The sequence below is a fragment of the Chaetodon trifascialis genome, chromosome 6, assembly GCF_039877785.1.
Source record: "Chaetodon trifascialis isolate fChaTrf1 chromosome 6, fChaTrf1.hap1, whole genome shotgun sequence".
NCBI classification, from domain to species: domain Eukaryota; kingdom Metazoa; phylum Chordata; class Actinopteri; order Chaetodontiformes; family Chaetodontidae; genus Chaetodon; species Chaetodon trifascialis.
In genome coordinates this window covers 20440275-20460442 of record NC_092061.1, presented here as the reverse complement: position 1 = coordinate 20460442, position 20168 = coordinate 20440275, and the positions used below count along the sequence as shown (strand labels likewise).

General features: G+C 45.0%; 1 protein-coding gene across 5 annotated transcripts in view; it reads right to left on the bottom strand.

Annotated features, from left to right (window-relative positions):
* The window catches only part of wdfy3 (WD repeat and FYVE domain containing 3), an 86815-nt gene that overhangs the window by 24195 nt on the left and 42452 nt on the right, over positions 1 to 20168 (bottom strand). For 3 of the 5 annotated variants that reach the window (XM_070965236.1, XM_070965233.1, XM_070965237.1), the window contains 18 exons: positions 18994 to 19183; positions 18559 to 18773; positions 16652 to 16764; positions 14992 to 15229; positions 10434 to 10534; positions 7207 to 7425; positions 6791 to 6975; positions 5334 to 5565; positions 5075 to 5235; positions 3943 to 4054; positions 3486 to 3676; positions 2940 to 3092; positions 2555 to 2632; positions 2222 to 2379; positions 1925 to 2019; positions 1628 to 1748; positions 1314 to 1531; positions 217 to 413 (listed from right to left, as the gene is read on the bottom strand). In XM_070965236.1, the coding sequence (XP_070821337.1) occupies positions 217 to 413; positions 1314 to 1531; positions 1628 to 1748; positions 1925 to 2019; positions 2222 to 2379; positions 2555 to 2632; positions 2940 to 3092; positions 3486 to 3676; positions 3943 to 4054; positions 5075 to 5235; positions 5334 to 5565; positions 6791 to 6975; positions 7207 to 7425; positions 10434 to 10534; positions 14992 to 15229; positions 16652 to 16764; positions 18559 to 18773; positions 18994 to 19183 (2977 nt within the window). Of the gene's footprint in view, positions 1 to 216; positions 414 to 1313; positions 1532 to 1627; positions 1749 to 1924; positions 2020 to 2221; positions 2384 to 2554; positions 2633 to 2939; positions 3093 to 3485; positions 3677 to 3942; positions 4055 to 5074; positions 5236 to 5333; positions 5566 to 6790; positions 6976 to 7206; positions 7426 to 10433; positions 10535 to 14991; positions 15230 to 16651; positions 16765 to 18558; positions 18774 to 18993; positions 19184 to 20168 lie in introns of all 5 variants that reach the window. The other 2 variants (XM_070965234.1, XM_070965235.1) reach the window with 2 other exon arrangements.

The following is a 20168-nucleotide window of genomic DNA, read 5'->3' as shown; positions in this document are numbered from 1 at the left end:
TGTCACTGCATCATTGCCAAAGAAGAATTCTTTTGAAAAAGTGTAATTTGGGGAAGAAAGAAATAAAGTTTCTTAATATTGATATATTGAATTTCATATAGTGATTTTAGAGAATAAGAGAATGAAGAGCTGCATTCATTTGTTCAGTAAAATTCTGATCAACTGAGCCGATCCATAAGCATTAGTAGAAGAAGAAAAAAGGTTGGGTATACTAACATGTACCTGCAGGCTGTCTGGCAGCTCGGTGACGGGCTGCTGCAGGAACAGTGCCATGAGCAGGAAGTAGAGCTCCGGCACGTTGGTGTGTTTGGGCAGCAGTGTCTGCAGCACAGGGAATCCTGGGAAGTGGCAAGCGTCCCGGTTGATCTCCCGCAGTGTGGAGCGCCCGCCGGCACTGCGGCCCACGTTGAAGCCTGAAACGGGGGGTTGGAGGAGCGAAGGGAGAAGTGAATGTTAAGAATATTGCATGAAGGCAGACAGGTGACATTACCACACACACCCTCTGACTAAGGCACCTACTGGCAACTCTGACTACAGCTGTTGGTTTGGGGTTTAATGGGAAGAGTCTATCAAGAAGGTGATTACTCTATTCAGGACTGTAATCTTCTAACTGAGAGTATCAGGCAGAATTTGAATTGGAAGTAACTTAAAGGATAAGGATTTGGTTGAGCTGGATGACAAACTCCAAATCTGAATAAAACTAAGGGCTTCAACCTGAGAGCACACATTCTGACAATGCTACAGCAGTGGTACTTCTTTTAGGCCATGTCACTACTCAGCTTGGTTTTCAAGCAAGGTCAATGGTTCTCAACCTGGAGGTTGGTAAGATGATGGAGTGAAAGAAAAAAAAATCTAATGCACAAATTTGTGAGCATACTCTTTACTTTTGTCACCAATGTGCTTAAATAGTGAAAAGAAACAGAGAGTGAAGAGAAAATAAAAATCAGCATTCTGAGGCAGAAGTAATACGACGAACTGATGAGGCTGAAAACCATTGAGCTCAGGTGGGACTGTAGTCGCAGCAGTAGGGAGAGCAGGGAGGCAAAAAATGAGAAGACGAACCCTTGGCTGTGCGGCGCACAAACTGCGCTGCTTTCTGTTTACTGAACGAAGGCCAACTCCGACGGAAAGCGTTGCCAGAGTGAGGAGAGGCGTCTGCTGAGCCATATTACAACATACAGTATACACACTGCACATTATCACTGCATGCTTCTGACTCTTGTGGTAGGGAATGTCAATGTTATTACTGGGTTTAACATTTTGTTTGCTTAGTAAATGAGAGCCATGAAGCCTCATCACGCTCGTGCACTCACCCAGCACTGTGCCGATCTTATTGGTCAGGACGGAGTCAGTGTGGTCCAACCAGCCGCCGCCACAAAGGCCCTCTTTGAAGCGGTTGAGGGTGGATTGGTTGGAGAGCAGCACCACCAGAATCCACAGAGCTGCCGTGACCGTGCTGGAGTGAAGATGTTCCTCCATGAACATTAAGAGCCAATCAAAGCCCAGCGTCCGCACCAGCTCCTCACATGCCCTGCAGGGGGAGACGGAGAGAAGATGGAGTCAACTGATGGTCCACAGTCAGCATTACTCCGAAAAATGCAGATATGGGAGGAGACTTTCATCTTACTGGGCATTGACAGAACACTTCTCTTTGGTGGTGAAGAGCAGCCTGAGCAGGTTGTCCAGCAGTCGGTTTCTCAGCAGAATGAGGTTGGCCGACAGGAGACCGCCGAAATCATCATCATTTCCTGGACACACAACAAAGTTTTCATGAAGAAACTGTCAATTCAGCCAGGTTAGAAAATGCGTCATTTCAACTAAATATATGTATTCATCTATTACTAGTCAAATATGATGCTTTTGTATTTACCAGCATGTGGACACTTAAACAAGGACAATGTTACTGCATTTAAATCACTGCTACCTCCATCGATCTTCTCCTCGTTATTGATTTCCATGACGACAAACTTCTCACACACAGCAAATGTGGGGAGAGTGGAGGAGATGAACTGGCCAAACCTGTGAGGTGAAGGAAGGAAAGGCTTGGACTTGCTTGCGTTTTGCTTTATGTTTCAGGCATACAGTAAAAACTATGCAACAAATGGAATATGGATACATGATCCATTGCTTCTCATAATTTACATATTCCATTGTTACTCTATCCTGTGTGACGGACGCACAAAAAGTCCTTGGGTACAGGTATGTTTGAACATTTGTTTACCTCAGCAGATCATATGGGTTGGGGAAGCCCTGCAGCAGCAGACTGAGCACGTTGCTGATGGCAGCTACAGTGGGCTGGGACAGTGAGGTGTCTCTCAGGGTCAGCAGCAGTCTGGGGATCAGCTGGAACTCCCTCAGTAGTTTGGCATTTTTAGCTGCCTCACTGTTCAACACAGAAAGAGGCACACACAGAACAGCTTTTTTGATAAAATGATGAAGAGAAATGAAGAAATGGTGCCAAATAACTTTTTCGGGAAGGTAATTTTCATAATCATTCGGTGTTCAATCACTTTTATATTCAGGGCACATCCCAAGGAAAAGAAAGTTCTAACACTTGCCTGGATTCAGTCAGCAGTTCGATGAAATGCTCAAACAGAGACAGATGGAGCTCGTAGGGAGCGTGGAGCCAGACCTGAGGAGCAGGAGGAGCAGACTTCAGACCACTGCGACACAAGTTGTGCTTGGCAGCGTAACTACTGGCATGAAGAAGTGGCATCTTGGCACAGAGCAGCCCAGCTTCTCTAAGCTATCACCAGCCGAGTAAAAGAAACTTTTTCTCATCTGGTCACATCAGCCAGTACATCCCAAAATACACCTGTGACTCTCACGGTTTCATCAGCTCAGTAGAGGTCTAAGTGGAACGGGAAGCTTTATGGCTGTTCAGCTGCCAAAACAGCACATTAAATTGTAAAAGTGTTTACAGGCATCTAAGCCCTCACCTCAAAGTCACAGAGCAGGTCCTGGAAGGCGGTGGAGTTGGGAATGATGGAGGTCTCGTGGCCACTGTCAACTGTTCCCACCAGAGAGAAGGTGAGGTGGAGGATGTGACTGTTGAGCAGCGAGCGCTTCTTCTTCAGCAGCATAGCCAGCAGCTGCAAGAGGAGGACAGCAGCACAAATATCCGAATTATCTTGTTTCATTGCACTCAGAATGCATTCAGCTTCACAATGACAGCCATGATGGCATGACAATATTCCCAAGAACTTAAATGAACAGTGGACAAAAGAATTAGGAAAAAGGAAAGAAAGAGAGGCGAGTTGCTGCAAATACAAATAAAAAATAAATTGAGAATACATTTCAAAACTGGTAATGGGGGAATTTCATAAACAGGTACTCAAAAAAATCTTCCACCTTTTGTCAGTTATGAAACCCAAAGCTCACCCATATTTACCAACTAATGAGTTTGTGTTTTTCACTTGTTCTTTTCAGCTACAAATCCAGAATACCACATCCTGTCACGTGACCAGCGTTAAACTCTTTCTAACCTGATATCCTTTGATGCGCTCCATCTCCTTACTGGCCAACGGGTTGCTTTTCACAACACACACCAAAGCTTTGACAGCCGCATACAGGCCCTCCACGTCTGATGCCATGGCAACCAGGCCCAAGATGGCCGCTGCCCCACCCACATACTGCAGGTTGGTGGCCACAGGTTTGGCCACGAAGGCGCGGACCCCTGAATGTGTAAGAGAGAGGCAAAGAGCTTCAGGACAAATACGACAACTTCAAATTCCATTCATTGATGTTAATGCTAACTTGGATATGTTGCTGAATAGTCTGATAACAATGTGAGGGATCATCAGAGATATCCTGTAAATTTTCCTTCTCTGCAGCACAGTACTGTAACAAACCAGTCCAATGAGCCCCTGAGCTATTACAACAGCACTGTACAAAACAGGATTTGTTGCTACTATTACAGGTTATTTCACACATCTGCTTTACCTAAATATCCAATGACCGCCGCTCCAATGGTACGCGCCAGTCCATTGAGGTGGCCGGCAGCATTATGAATCAGCTTGACTGGAGTGGCGTTTTCATGAGAGGACACAGCGAGCTAAAGATGGAGGGATGGAAGAGGTTCAGGTAAGAAATCCCAACCAAAGACACACACAGCCACTCGCTTTTTCTGCTTTTATCAAGCCCTGTTTAGCCAGTTACAGTGAAATATGGGAGGAATGAAGGAAATTTGGAGGACAAGGAAGTGTCAGCAAGTGAAAAAGGTGTGAGGTACACTCTAAAAACTGCCTTTGTGCAGCATGTTTTCTAGTTTTAATGAGGCACAAGTGATAATGATACAGTCTGGATTGAACAAAAACACTAACATATTCTGTTAACTGCTGGCAGCATAAACACCCTCTTCCTATTCTACAACAGGGCCCCACTGTAGCAGAAATGATGATGCCTCTGCATTTCTTTGACATTTGCTCCCTGAGAGTCCCAGTGGGCTGAGGCTTAGCAGGGAGAGCAGAGCAGGCTGGGAAATAACCTGACAGGTGGTGAGAGAGATAAGGATGGAGGAGGGAGCTCATTTGGAGCTCAAACACACACTTTTGGCGGAATAGAAGGATGGCGTCTTAATTACTGTAAATGCTTAAACATATGTGAAATTGAACATCCATGCAAGGAGACAAACTGCATACTTTCTGTTGAGTTTCACCTTTGCACCCTCAGTATACACATGCATTTATGTCTGTCCATGTGTGCACTTACATTTATAAATACAGAGTGAGCAATAGAACCCTCCACAAAATTATAAATATTTCTTCTCTGTTTACTTTTTGCTAAAAACATCCCCACACTGTGTGCTGTGGTGAGGTAAAGGGCCATTTCTTTTTTCAGTCAGTTACATCAGTCAGATATGATGTCATGTCAGCCGGTGAGATCAACACGCCAGCGCCCTCCATTTAGTCAGACTCCAGAAGTATGAATCACATTTGTGCATTAGTAGTACTGAAGGACAGTTGCTACTAAAAACAAGCTCTGCAAAAGCTACAATTCTTTTCTCAAATTCTCAGACTCTACACATAGAGCCTTCATTTTGACTTTCATTCTCCCGAGCCGAGGCATGTCTGACCTGTTTGGCGATGGCTTTGCTGTCGAGTTTGTTGTAGACTTTCCTGATCTTGGCCACAGTGAGAGTAGAAACGGAGAGTGCATATAGACTGAAAGACACCTTCTCCTCTGGTACCAACGCCACTGGGGAGGTAGGCGCCACCTCCGTCTTGGAGTCTTTACCTAGGACAATAAACAGTCAGATGAGGGACGTGTAAAGATAAAATAGGGAGCACACAGAGGACACCACACTGGAGGATGGAACTAAGGCGACCACTCACAGGGCAGGTAGACGGCCTGGAAGCTGCCTACGTAGTTGGGTCCCAGTTCATAGATGGCGGCGACACTGGTGGCAGGCAGGACCTCCTCCAGGAAGTGGCTGGGCCCCAGACGCCACACCAGGCTGGAGAGCTGGCGCTGGGCAGGTGGCGTCCCCACATACCCATACACAGTGCTCACTACAGGGGGATTGGTGGAGCCCGAGCCGCCAGGTGTGCTGTGGATGTAGTGAAGCTGGAGGAGAGGGAGGAGGAGGGTAATGATGTAGATGAGGGGTTTCTACAAGAGTACATGAGGATGTGCAGGTAACATGTTCGAGTACTTGACACTGGGCAGACAGGATGAAGAGCACCCAAAGGATCCTTAGAGACTTCATACAGACACTCATTCACAGGGGACAAAAAGGCTGCAAGTGCACGCTCACATGCACACAGACACACAAGATACACATGACTGGCTTGTTGTTTCCTGTACGACAACCTCAGCAGGAAATGAAGCCGTTGTTATCAGTGGCACTGAGAGGAAGCTGAGACTTGCGGTCTGCCGAGCCGTTTCCCTGCTCTGCCGTCTAATCTCAGGGGGATCTAAAGCCACTAAACCGCAAGCCACATCACAGTCTGCCGGCTGCTGTGCTGCAAGTCTACTGTTTGAAGCCTGATTTAGAAATGGGTTTCTGTGCTTCGTCTTTATCAACACAGCGGTCAGTGATGCAAACATCTCAAGCTCATTGTGCGATATTTGTATTCCCCAGCAAAGCAGCAGACTAACGAAGGTTTCTCTCCTGAGCAAATAACAAGCTGTTCTGTAATATCAGCACTGTGCCATCCAGGGACTTAAAATGGGTGCAATCTGTCGATGGGGAGACTCTACGCAGCCACTGTCAGATACACATTTACATTATATGATAATGAGAACAGGAAATGATGCACATCAGCATATTCTAAACATACCCTCTGAGGAAAGGAAACAGTATATTTGGAGCAGCGCTGAAACGAAGGGCTACATAATCACCAAGTTGACTGACAGGAAATTAAAAAATGTTGATAGCGAACATTCTCTAGTTTCAGATTTTCAAATGTGATGTTTTGCTGCTTAACTTGGTTTCATTTTTCATTGCACATTGAAAAGCTTTAGGTTTTGGACTGTCGATCAGACAAAGTTCAAAACATCTTAGGTTTTAGTCATCTGTGATGAGCCTTTTTCAGTATTTTTTACGTTGTATTGACAATAAATCATTTATTGAAAACCATGAAGCGAACTGTCAATTGCAGCTAATTTAGAATTCAATACACTGTACACAACTGTACACAGATGCCTGTTAGAGTAACAATAACATGAAACAGTAAATCTGCTGCACACTCAGTAAATGTGTGCAGCAGTACTTCCATTAAACGGTCAGTCCAGCTGACTTCTCCAAGGATACTGTGCATCTGTGACATCACTGAGTCTCCAAGTTTACCTTGACAGTGTTGATAAGCTGGCCGTCAATGTACAGTGAGGCCATGCTGTTCTTCAGCATGCCTTTGCTCATGACCAGCACCAGGTGGTGCCACTGGCCCTCGGCGATCAGCTCGCCGCAGCGGAAACGAGCACAGCAGGGCAGGATCTCGTAGAAGGAGGCTTCTTCACTCGACTCGTCGGCTGCTTGATTGGGTGGAGGGAGAGGAAACGGGGGGGATATCGATGAGTCAGAGGGCTTGGGCAGACGTAAAGACATGAACTCTGGGTGCTATACATATGCAGATTTCCCCCACTTTACCACCCCCCTCCTTGTTGCGCTGTCCTTTGCTTTGCCTCAACCCACCAAAATGAACAAGGCAATACTTTATATGTAAAGTGTTTGTTTGGCTCTCAGTACATGCTGACTTCACTCACAGTAGGTCTGCAGCAGCTCCTCCTTGGTGGAGACGGTGAGCGAGCGATCTTTGGCGGACAGCACCACAGCCAGGCACACGTAGTGCTGCTCCGAGGACGTGGCCCGGCGGACGACGGTCAGCAGCCGCACCGGGTGGGCCTGAGGAGCGGCGCTGAAACGCTCCACGCAGAACCAGGTGGAGTAGGTCAGCCCTGACGGGGGAGGGAACAAGCGCTCCCCTGCAGGCGAAAGAGGTGGAGGGAAAATAGGTAAGAGCAGGTTCAGTTTTCTAAAGAGTTCACCCTACAGCCCGGTCTGTTCATCACAACGCTTTCCAGAACAACACAAAGTGACCCAATGAAGCGCGACACACTGTAACAGCAACCTTGATACTGCAGTACTGAACTGTGTTAAGAGGACACACATTGTTTCTCTCCACACATCTGCCTTCAGGACCACAGGTGTGTACGCCATATTGGGTTTCCAGCATTTGGATCTCTCTGTGATCTCTCTTTTCCCTATGAGGCATTTTGTCATCATGTTTCCTCTTGTTCTGTTGTTGCCAACACCCACCGGATGTTACAGCAGAAGTAGAAACAAACTGTGTCATGGAAATGTACTCATGCGTTACAGCTTTGATTTTTTAATATTGTCACTCTCATTTTCACCGTGAGTCATCTTATCTTAACTATAAAATTTACTTTCTGCAGGCATTCATCATTTTTCTGGCTTATCGTTGTTGTTTGTAATCACTTCTCTTCAGCGTTTTATCTCCGGCAAATAAAACAAACTCAATTGTGGCAAATTTATTTCTACAGTATGGCTGCCTGTCAGACGCGAATGCAGAACAGCACATTGAGTGCATGGAGAAGATCTAAACTCTAAAGCCGCAAGGGCAAAATTATTCTGACAATATTTTGTGCTGCTATCAAAAAGAGTGTATGGAGCCACATCAAAGTAAGTGACACTCTGCTGGACTGAGCTGCCAAAAGCTGAAGGCAGAAATGAGTCTTTGAGCTACACTGACCAGCACCTCGCAGCCATACACACTGTGCCTCAGGATCAGGCTGTCACTCAACAGGTTATCAGACTGGACCAAATTAAAATTGGCCAGAATACCATCATGCACTGTCTGCTGGCACATCACCATCTGCTATGAGCCAGATGAGTGAGGATTTATTTTTACATTAGGCCTCACTGGAGGACAGACCCAACGACAGCTACAAGCTGAATGCAAGCTCACTGGTGCCATTATATTACTTATTTGTGGAGCTGACTATGGCCTCATGGGACTTCAAAGGCAGAAAAAAAATCCATGAACGTTGCAGGAAAAGCTGCAGTGGAAGTGCTGCAACAACAAAGACACTGTGATTAAAACTGGTTTGAGGGAATACGTGTAGTTCTGTCAATGGTTGATACAACAGAGGTGCTGTGAGTTCCTGAGCAGACGGGGGATATTTTGATGAATGGACTTCTTGATGATGTCATCCAAGGATGTGGGTCAGAGAGGAGTGGGATAGGAAAGGGAAGCAGGGAAGGACAGATGAGGGGAAGGAAGGGGATTGAGACAAATGATGCAAGAAGAGTGGAGGTAAGGAGACAAGGGAGAGGGATGACGGAGGAGGAAACAAAGACAGCGTAAAGGAGGAGCATGCAAGTGAAGGAGGAAAAAAAAGAAAGATTGAGTGTTGAAAAACAGATGACAGATGAAAAGAACAGAGAAAATGAAAAAGTGAATGACAAGAAGGAACGAGGGAGGCAAAGAGCGAGATCTATAAATAGTGTTGGGCTGGAGAAGAAGAGGACAGTGGGGTGAGTGAGTGCAGAGGGAGTGGAGGAATAGGTTAACAGATGGAGAAATGATAGTAATGTATGAGTGGACGAGGAGAGGGGGTCGATTAATAGAGGAGAGGAGAGGAGAGGAGAGGAGAGGAGAGGAGAGGAGAGGAGAGGAGAGGAGAGGAGAGGAGAGGAGAGAGCGAGGAGAGAGGGGAGAGCGAGGAGAGAGGGGAGAGCGAGGAGAGAGGAGAGAGCGAGGAGAGAGGAGAGAGAGGAGAGAGGAGAGAGAGGAGTCTAGCTGTGCTTCATAAATATTAAATGAGGCTACAGACTAGAAAATCAACCATAACGTCACGTCATAGATTCAATTTACCCCTGCCTTCAGGTCTATGAAAGCCTCTTCTGCACAATCTCGGCTGGTAAGATTTTTTTATGGTGCATTTTGCGACAAACAGACTTGTTTTTAACACACTGTACGACCAGACAGAAATAAACGGAAGGCCCAAGGACAGACGAGGGTTGCGACTGCAGATATGAATGTGTGCACCATGAAGGGACGCGAAACACTGAGATCAAACTGGCTGCTTGTTCAGGTTTTAGGTGTTGTAGTTTTTCATTTGCATGCAGAAAAGACGAGAGCTGATAAAAATATGGTCTTTGTGGGTGAGATGAAGGAATCCTGAGAGGTTTAAAAAAAAGATGACAAACTAGAACACAGGTAACCTGGGGAAAAGAAGCGAGGAGGAAGATGGTGCACACATACAACACCACACATGTAACAAGTTAGCACAATGATCTGTGGTGTGTGCGTGCGTGTGTGCGTGTGTGCGTGTGTGTGTGTGTGTGGGGGTAACATTTTAAAAAATGTGCGTGTCAGTGTTCAAAGATGGATATAATGTGTTTCATGTGTTTCATGTGTGTGTGTGTGTGTGTGTGTGTGTGTGTGTGTGTGTGTGTGTGTGTGTTTCAGTGAGCCGAGATTATCTAGGATGCGCAGGAAAAAGTTCTTTCACTGCTTCAGTTCAAAAATGCTTTCATACCCCAATTATTTCTGAAACAGTGATGGAACATGTTAACACCATGGGGACAAGGAAAAAAAAATCTTATTTTGCCAACTATCAGCTCATTGTCTGCCAAACTAGCTGGTAAGGTGACAAAAATGTACCAGATATTGGCTGTTGGTTGATGATTAAATCCCACCCTGACATTAAAACTCTGCCACAGTTGTGCAATCTTCTCTCTCCTTTGAAGAAAACAAAAAGAAATGTGCAAACAATCCAACAAGTTGCACATGTTCCCAGCTAGCTTACATGCTTCTCGTCCACAAGCTACTCCTGCAAGTCGTCAACATGTGCCCATACTACGAGGTGAAATGTAGAGGTAACGGTTGTGCTGTATTCCCCAACTGCAACATGACCTATCACAGTAAAAAACACTCATTAAAAACACCAAATGAAGCTGTTTTTACCTGTGCCCATGCCGCTCAGTACCGCTCCATCGCTGACACCCGAGGCGTTGGTGTTGTTGGTGGGAGCGTTGTGCGGCGCCAGGCTGGGCAGAAACAGGCACCTGCACAGGACAACAGACAGATTAACGGAGAATGGATGATGAATGTTATCTGGGGAAACAGCCGTAACAGATACAAAACATGTTGTCAGCTTACATGTGTTGTTATTGTGAAAGAGATTTGGTGCAGGTTTGCTGAATTACTGCTGCAGTCTGGCTCCATCCTTGAGATAAACTATTAGAAAAACTCATCTGAAGTTACAAAGAACAGTCCTATTATTCAAGCGCTGGAGAAACGGGAGCTTTGTATTAAAATATGGAAATTTCAACAGCCTAATGCTCAAGGATTAATTATGTATGAGAGTAGGATAAAGGTGGGACGAAAGCATACATTCAGGCTGGTTTTTCAAAAAGAATCTGCTTGTTCTCAGTTGATTCTCGTTGCACTTTAGCTGACGTTAGTGCTGATTCAGATCCTTCTAATATTACGGCAAAAAATACAATGCCTGCACAGAAATCCCACATATGAAATGTTTAAAAGTCTCCAGTTATCTTCTAAGATGGTGGACAAGGGTGATGCGTGTAAGCACGGTCATTGAGTTTTTCAGGGACTTCTACAGCAGACAAAGGCTGACAACGATTCCTCGAAAGAGCAGAGGATTTCACTGGTGAGTCGGCGTTGTGTTCTGCTGACTCACTGGCCCTCGGTGCTATTTCCTCCCCTCTAATCACCCTGAACCAGCACCAAAGACACTAGTTCTCTGGGGATTTGTTATTTGTGTGCCCCCCAATTTTGGAGAGGACAAAAAGGCCTGCATGAAGGGACGGTGGCAAATTCAACTCGAAACCTGGCCAGGATGGACATGCGCTGGAGGACAGCCTTGATGGCAGCTGTTGACTGCAGAGAGCCTGAATCACAATAACTAGACATCTACACAGAGAATACAGAATTCATTATATTTAGCTATGGGATCAGTATCCCTTCATGACTTCCCCTCGTATTGATATAACAGGAAGTGACTTTTTGAATGTTGCACTAGAAACTATGTCTATCTCAAACAAACTAACTGCTTTCTAACTTACATTATAAGAGAGCAAGACCTGGGTCATTATGTAATTCTTATGTTCTTATGTAATTCTCTGCAGGCAAGACAGTCAAACTGCATCACTAAGTCAGGACAACTCAGAGGAAATGAGTGTAATTCTGAAGGAGCTCCTCCTGTAAGCTACAGACAAAATACAACAAAAAAACTCAAAGATCTCTACAGCATAACTACAAAAGACATATTAACAGCGCTGAAACAATTAGCCAAACTGTCGGTGGCACTCTGCACTAAACCCATTGGTTCCTACTGAACAATAGACTCAGGAGACTAAAAATCTTTTCAAAGCATCACAAACATAGCATTTCATTTTTAAAAGTAATTTCCTAAATCAGCTCGGCAGCAGCACATTTATTAATGCATACAGTGTATTTAACGGGGACTATTTTCAGCTGTGGATTAATACACATTCTGTGCTCTAGTGAGTATTTCCAGCAGCAGGACAGCGTACATGTCATTGAGTCAAAATAAAATGCACCCAGTGTGGCTCATCGACACTCTGTGACTCATTGTTTTGGTCTTTAAATGGGACTTATAATAAAGAATATTGTAAGCCTTACCCTCTGAGCTGTTTTGCATTTTAGCTTGATGCTTTTCTCTGTTTTATGTTATTGTAAAATCTTTAGCTTTAGGTGCTAAACTATCGGTTTGGACATATTTTTATTAGCGCTCTACAAAGCGATACATTTTGAAAGCGGCACCAATTGAGCCTCATAATGATCCTTTTTTTATGTGGCTTTCTCGATTTCCTTTTTTTTTTTTTGTTCCTCCACCTGGATGCAGGGTCAGAGTTCACGGTTAGCTACGAGACAGCGTCTCTGAAGCTGGCAGGGATTCAATGACTCAATGATTCAATGACTCACTCAAGGACACTTCTCAAGGGCAGACAGCCTGGTCCTCCGTGGAACAGAGAGTCTGTCTAGCTAAGAAGAACACCACCCTGCTGCTTCAGAGTAACTACATGTGTGCTCTCCTTTTTCCCCCCATTAGTCATCAACGTGATTAGGTTAAACACACAAGTAAGAACACTCCAGGGATTTCGCCAGCTTTCCAAATGCTAATTTTTCCTTTTTCAGGTCAGAATCAAATGCAGTTTTCTTATATCTTCTGTGTTTTCTCCCTCCACCCACACTGACAGCATCTTCCTCGCCCCCTTGTGAGACGGCTGGCTGGGCGAGTGCGCAGTGGTGTGTCTGAGTGTGTGTAAGCATGTTGTGCAGGCCAGAGAGTGGATATGTGCATGTATGTGTGATAGCAGCAGGGGCATCAATATTTCATGGTGACAGATGGGAAAGGAAGGAGGGGTAGTCTGTGTGTGTGTGTGTGTGTGTGTGTGTGTGTGTGTGTGTGTGTGTGTGTGTGTGTGTGTGTGTGTGTGTGTGTGTGTGTGTGTGAGTGTGCGTGTGTGTGTCCTCTGTTTATGCTCAGGAAAAGTGGGCCAGTGCCTTGTTTCCTGTGTGCTGCTGCTCTTCTGTTTTCAGAAGAAACTCCATGTTCTATTCTGAGGAGGCTGCTGAGACGAGTCAAAAGGGATCTTATGGGTAAAAAAAAAAATCAGGGAGGATGAGAAATTATGGACCAGGAAATATGATCACTGGGTGGGCGAGGGGTGTCTACAAGTAGTAAGTCAAAGGCGAGTGATCTTGATGTGTAACCTTTGAAGAAGGATTTGAAGATGTTTTGATCAAACGTTTCACTCTGGCAACATTCTTCACGTTAACAAGTGCAGCGCCCATCTAGCAGAGAAGCACAACACTGAAGGAACAGACAGGGAGGATGAAGGGCCACACAAGCCAGCAGTGTAAGACACGCATCAAAAGACCTGTGCTTGTGTCCGTATATGTTCTATGCAATTTACCACCCCAGTGGGGCTGGACACAGGATGGTGCCTGATGTCATATTAAGATATGTCACCATTCCATTCCCCAGCTCCAGATATGCAGCATTTTCATCAATTTTATTTGGCACGTCCCAGCCATTGTACCTTGACAGCATCGATGTTTGTCAGAAAGACAAATCTTGTACGTGTATGATGAGTGTCACATCTGGCATGTCAAATGACACGATGCAATGTGGCTGCTGTGTTCCTTGTATTTGAAAAACAACACACATAAGATTCAGGGACACTGGAAACAATCAGACAAACTGAGATTGTATTTTCCTTTCCGGAGTGAAGGTCTAGCAGATTTATAATTCCTCCCTTTGCTGCCTTAGTCTACCACAGCATAATCCCAGCCAGACTGATGCTATCTACTAATTCAATGCTGTCCAAGTAATTGCAGAAAATAACCTTTGGCTAAACTGACAGGAAATGTCTACAATGACCTTTTGCAAGACATCTCTTTTTTTCTTAAACTCGTTTCCTGATGAATATTAATGAATACTAAAACATATTGTAATCTTAAGTCTCTCTTAGCAGTTGTTTACTGTGTGTCAGCGTAACATGTGTGCATGTGTCATGTACATGTTGCCAAAGGTGTGGGGCGAATTGCCAAGGTCACATGCCATCATTTCCTCTGACCCCCACAGTCACCGTGCTGCTAACATACAACAGAAAGCTCGGGGCGCAGCACAGCCTGTCAGCAGCAGCACCCACGAACAGTGTCATATGACCTAAAAGGCAGAAAATAAGCCTATTTGTATGCACGGCTCTACAACTGGAGGAGATAACGGGCTCCTGCTGAGACTGTTGCAGGTGCTGCTGAAAGGTAAAAAACACACAACCTGTTTAATTGCAGGGGAAAATAACGTGGCACCCTGCAGGGTGTGTCACTGCTGCGGAGAACGGATCCACAAAGAGATTTAGAGAGAAGTGGTTCACAGAACAGTGGCATCATCTGTTGCTGCAGTGGCATTTTTATAAGCATGTAATGAACACTGGTCCATTCCTGGAGCTCTGAAGGACACAAGGACAACAAAAATCACAACATAAGGGGCCGTAAGGGCCAGTTTAAACCCTCTTCCATCCTTTTATTAACATCCTTTTAGCATTAGAATAACTATTCCTACCTTACTCAAATAAATATTTTCTATTTTAACAATAGATCAAATCATTAGATGTGATGAAAACTGAAAGGTGCCACTTCAAGCGATAAACATCACTCCCTGCTGCAGTCATCCTCAGCTTCACTGAGGTTTTTAGCCTCTTTTAGCTCATTGCTTCAGTTTTATAGCGCTACTACTATTTGGTTCAGTCTCAACGCTCACATCAACTCTGTCTACAGCAGCAGCAGGCAGCTGTTTTTAGCTAACAAACTCCAATAAGCCCACTGTGCTCTTCCTGCCCAGAGCCACATATTCTTCTCTGGAATTGATGTAGACCAAAGCAGCGCTAAAGGGAGAGTGAATGTTCCTGAACTGGTCATTCATACTGATGCAAACACTCAAGCTCAGGTCGGAATGTTCATGCTGACTAACCCGAAGCCCTCCAGTGAGGTGTCGAACTCCACAAACGCAGGCGTGACAGCCGACCCGTGCAGGCGTATGTCATGGGGCGTCGTCATGGACACCAGGCACTTGACTCGGGTAAGGGGCACGGTGCTGCCCTCCGCGGAGCGCACGAGGCTGCGGCTGATGCGATACTGGCCGTTGTCCTCCGCTGGCGTGGTGAAGACGCTGTCGGGACCAAAGCCCTCCATGGACATGGTCATACTGTCTGTGGAGTCAGGAAAGACAGGTTACAGGGACCACTCGCTTAAACCTGGAGGTTTGGCCATGCTCAGTAACTTGTTCTCTCTATTAACTAGCTATAATTTGGAAAAAAAAAATCTGAATTAACTCCGTACAATATTTAACCCTCTACTAAGAATGCGGATTGCTTTGCTTATTGGTGGAGAGCACATCTGACAAAGACAAATGAAATCAAAGCAGGCATTGCAAAGGCAGCTAATAAACCATGCAGGATTATCCTCTCACAAACAGAGAAAGATAGCACTGTGAGTTCGAACTGTGGCTGCTTGTAAAGAGCAGTAATTAGTAGGGACTTAATATCCATTCTCAGCTGGGAGGAGACACAATAAGCAATTAGGACACGCTGAGGAGCCCACAAAATTACAAACATTACCAGCTGTTAATAGAAAACAAACCATTTGCATTAGATTCACAGTGGCAGCTCGATCTTTGTTTAAACACGGAGTTTACACATCAACTGGATATTAATCAGAAGCCAAGAAGACTGGAAGATTTGAGGTGCATTCATTAAAAATAAATGCACCTCTAATCTACTCGCAGTGCAGTCGTTAAGAAACCCTACTGCATATGCGCCTGCGCTTTGTGTGTAAAATGTTTGCATGCATTCATCTAACAGTGACACATTCTGCTTAGCCTTCCTACCAGCTCTGAACTCTGAGGAGGAAATAAGCTGCACTGGCTGTAATGTAAGGGTTGTACATATGAAGCCAGGCCGTTCCTCTGACTTTGCAATCATCTGAAGCTTTCTGAAAATCTATAGGATCCCTGTGCCTTCCACGGCCGAGCCCGCGCTGGTAATTTCCACCAACAATTAAATGGCAAGGGGAAGCTCATCCTCTGCAATCACAGCCTATTCACCGGAGGATCTGTCCCGATTAGCTTGCAGTGCGAGTAAGCAATGAAAAAGAGAAGACGCGCTAGAAGATTGATGATCTGTTTTTCAAAATTTTACTTCAGAATCAAACTTTCTCCCACGAGGAAGCTGGTTATCACGGTGGCAGACGGGGAAGGCTGCCAGTAGGGATGGCTCTCACATGACATTATCATTTCATAACTGTAAGGGAGACAGCTATGGACTAAACTCCTCAATTCTCAGCTATTAAAAAGTGATCACTTCTAAACAGGCGTGTTTTTCTACAAATTCAAATAACACTAATACTAATATTTAAGGTCTAAACACTTGAAATGTTCTTTGAAGTGGCCTCTGGTGTTGTGGCTGAACGCAGTGCAGCCAATCACTGCTACTCATGGACTAAATGTAAAAGGACACAGGCAGGGGCCTTTTGCTTTACACAGATCTGATCAACAACACCAGGAACAGCGTTTCCTCTGAGACCCCCGGCACATCATGTGGCCAGAACAAGGATGACAGTTGCTCTTGTCTTACTTCTCATCTCGGCATCGTAGCTGAGAGAGCTGGGCTTGTGAACCCGGTACTGCTTCAGGAGCTTCTTGTCCCAGGCGCCGCAGTTCAGAGGGTTTCCAAGACGTAAGAACTCCCTGGAGGGATAAAAAAAACAAACAAACAAGCGCAAGATGAATCAAAAGTAAAATACCTGCTTATTTTTTGATCAGCCCTTATTTACTGCATTAATGAATTCATGGTGTAACTCAGCATCCATTTGTATCAAAATACTTTCAGTGGCATTACGGAGGAAGTATTTGCTGAACTCAGGAGGAACTAAGAGAGGCCGCACTCACCATTAAACCTACAAATGGCATAAGAGAAACAAAATGCATGTATGAGTCATAAGACTCTGGATAGGAAGGAAAAAACAATCTGTTAAACAATAATGCATTTTGTTTCTAACACCTTTCCATAACATTTGAAACACATTTAAAAGCACAAGACAAACAGTGAAAAGGAATTTATTTCTCAATAATAAAATGTATGTTAATTCAGAATCTTTAAGGTCTGAAGTGGCTCACTAAGTGGCTCCAACACTGCCAGCCAAAGCTGCTGTGTTCTCAGTGGAGCCACCAATCATGAACACGTCCTGTACGTTCTCATGAAGCTGTAAAGCACTCTGGATAAAAGCATCCATTTAAATGCACGCAGTATGTTAAGTCAGCAGTCACTTTGCAGGTTGACTCGTTCTCCTCGGCAGCTGTGGTTAACAGCACATTTGCAAGGATTCGACTGGCAAGTAATCGACTTGAAAGCAAAGAGCCCCACTGATGGTTTGTGTCAGCTGTCAGAGTGCTGAGTGAGAGACACTGGTGGCTGGAACCAGACTGCATCAGAACAACACCAAAGAAACTAGACTGCCTGGCTGCAGATGTTAGCAGAGCGGAGAAAAAATGAGAAAAAACACACAGGAGGAGCAGAATTATGAACGGGAAGAGACAGAAGAAGATTGACAGCACAAGAGTGAGGAAGACAGACAGTGAGAGGGAAGACAGGAGAGGAGGGTGGGAAACAGATCGACAGCTACAGATACAGTATGCTTATCTCGAGCACTATTATGTGGGGAGAGAATAGCAGCCGGCTAGAGGCCACATTTACATATAAAAAGAACCATCCATGTGCATGTCAAATAACTTTACTCCCCAATCCTCAACCCCAACCTCCCATTTCGCTTAACTAGCCAAGTGGGAAATGAGAATCGCTCTGTTTTGTCTGCATACATCGCCCTGCTTCACACACCGAAACCTGTCAAAGCAGATTACGCTTCCCAAACGTCATTTTCAGACACTGGAGGGGAAAACCTCATCTCTGTGTTGAGTTCAATAGGAAACACTAGCTAGTTAGCATGCTAACACAGTAAGAGCAGCAGCATATCAGTGGGGCGATATTTGCATCTGGCCGGGAATCTCTGTTGCATTGTCCACCCAAAAATAATAATAATAACATATTTTTTAAATCAAGAGCATAATCGCATACTTCTGGGCTAACATTAAACATTACATACTAGACATTAGCTTTTAACACGCATGTTAATATGAATGTTAGCGGCAGCCTATCAGAATGCTAGTAGTAGCGGTCAGCTCAAAGTACAATAGAGGCTGATCAAAGGAAGTCTGAAAGATTTTTTGTGAATAAGTGAAGTGATCGTCACATGAATTCTCACAAAAAATCATTGTGTGTATATACAACTAAATAAAAACCAAAGACCAAACCTAAATCAACATGTCTGTCAATGAAAAAACAGAGACTGATATTTGTTATTATGGTAGAAAGTGAAAACTCGTAACGCGTTAAATGGCTCACTGCTCATGAAGTCACACTGGGATTTATAATAATGTGGGGTTTAGGGACGCAGCAGCCTACATAAGTATCACCAAGCCCAGTACCTGAGTGCCATCGGCTGCAGGGCCTGCGAAGCCAGCCTCTCAAACATCCTCTGCAGTGGGGGGTGCAGCGGGTGGTCTTCATCACCCAGGGCCTGACTGCAGCGCTGCAACAGTCGCTGGTGGAGGCAAGCTTCACACAGCACCTGCTGGTTCCTCTCACTGTTCACCAGGAGCTGGACGATGTTGGCTACTGCCAGCTGCAGGTCGAGGGCGTGCTGGAGGGACACAGGAGGAGGAGCAGGAGGAAGATATGTTGATTTTTCTGCCATTTAATTTGCTTAATTTGCATTTTTGTGTTAAATGCATGCCCACTCGCAACACATGTACAAACCAGTGTGTCCAACTGACCAAAACAAAAGGAACTTTCCTGCCCTGCATGTAACCCCTTCACCCGCTTTAACAGGAAGTGCACATTTATTTCCCATGTTTCCTCACCTCTGGCTGGCTGTCGGAGGAGACGGAGGGCAGCAGGTCGAGCATGGCAAGGACGGCCCCCGGGTGGATGACCACCATGTCAGATGAAGACGAGGAGGAAACCGGGTGGGAGGGGTTGGCTAAGTGGAGCTTCAGGTCTGTCAGGGCTTTGACTGGGGCCGGAGGTCCCGACGTTCCGTAGTAGCCTTGTCTGGGAGCACAGGGAGAAAGAAAGTCCCATTTAGTTAAGTCCAGCTGAATCAACTCTGACACATCTACCACTAAGTGCTTTGCAGACAACAAGTGACAGAAAGGGATAAAATGTTAAAACAGTGTTAAAAATGCACAACTTTCAGCTGCAAAACACAACTTTGGAATTTTTTTTTCTCCAAAAGTTCTGTTTGTCTTTTTTGTCAAGTAAGAAGAGGAAACAACACTATAACCTCTGCGTTTAGTATTTCATTTTGCCTCATGGAATAATAACCTACCCTAAATAGCACTAACCCCCAGAATAAGGCATTAATGAGTGTTTTAGAACCACTAAAAAACAGCCAATACACTGCTAATATGCATGCTACTAATTCATGGTGAATAAGCGTGAGAAAACTTTTGCATTCGTATAATGAGGACAGACAATAGTAACATCACTGAATAAGCATTGCATGTAACATGAGTCAGCTCTCCTCAGAGATCAAAGGTGTCAGTCGGCTGCTGTTTCACCTAAAGCACCAGGCCTTCCTTGTGTGCAGACAGCAGAGAGCAGGACATCTGCCGGGGCCTGCAGTCGGGCAATTAGACAAAATGGGCGCATTGCTGCGATGCAAATTAGCAAGTGGCAAATCCCTCCTCAGGAGAGATGCTGAGCTGGAAACGACTGGAATCAGCATAAAGTGCTGGAGGGGTTGGATGCAGGGCAGGAAACTTGGGGAAAACTGGGTTGTTCGTGTTCACAGTGGCAGGCAGCCACTTTAATTGTTTTCTAGAGTATAACTGAACTTGTAAATTGTTGTCAAACGAGGACAAAGTTTCCAGCTACAGAAACATGACTTTTGTCCGACTACATAAGAGGCAACATCAGCATGTCAATCAAAGTGCTAATTTAAGATGTCGCTGCAAATTAAACTTCACAAGTAAACATCTAAATGCATTTAGAAGAGTTTAATGGTTACTTCCTGTTTTCTGGGGGGTTCACAAAG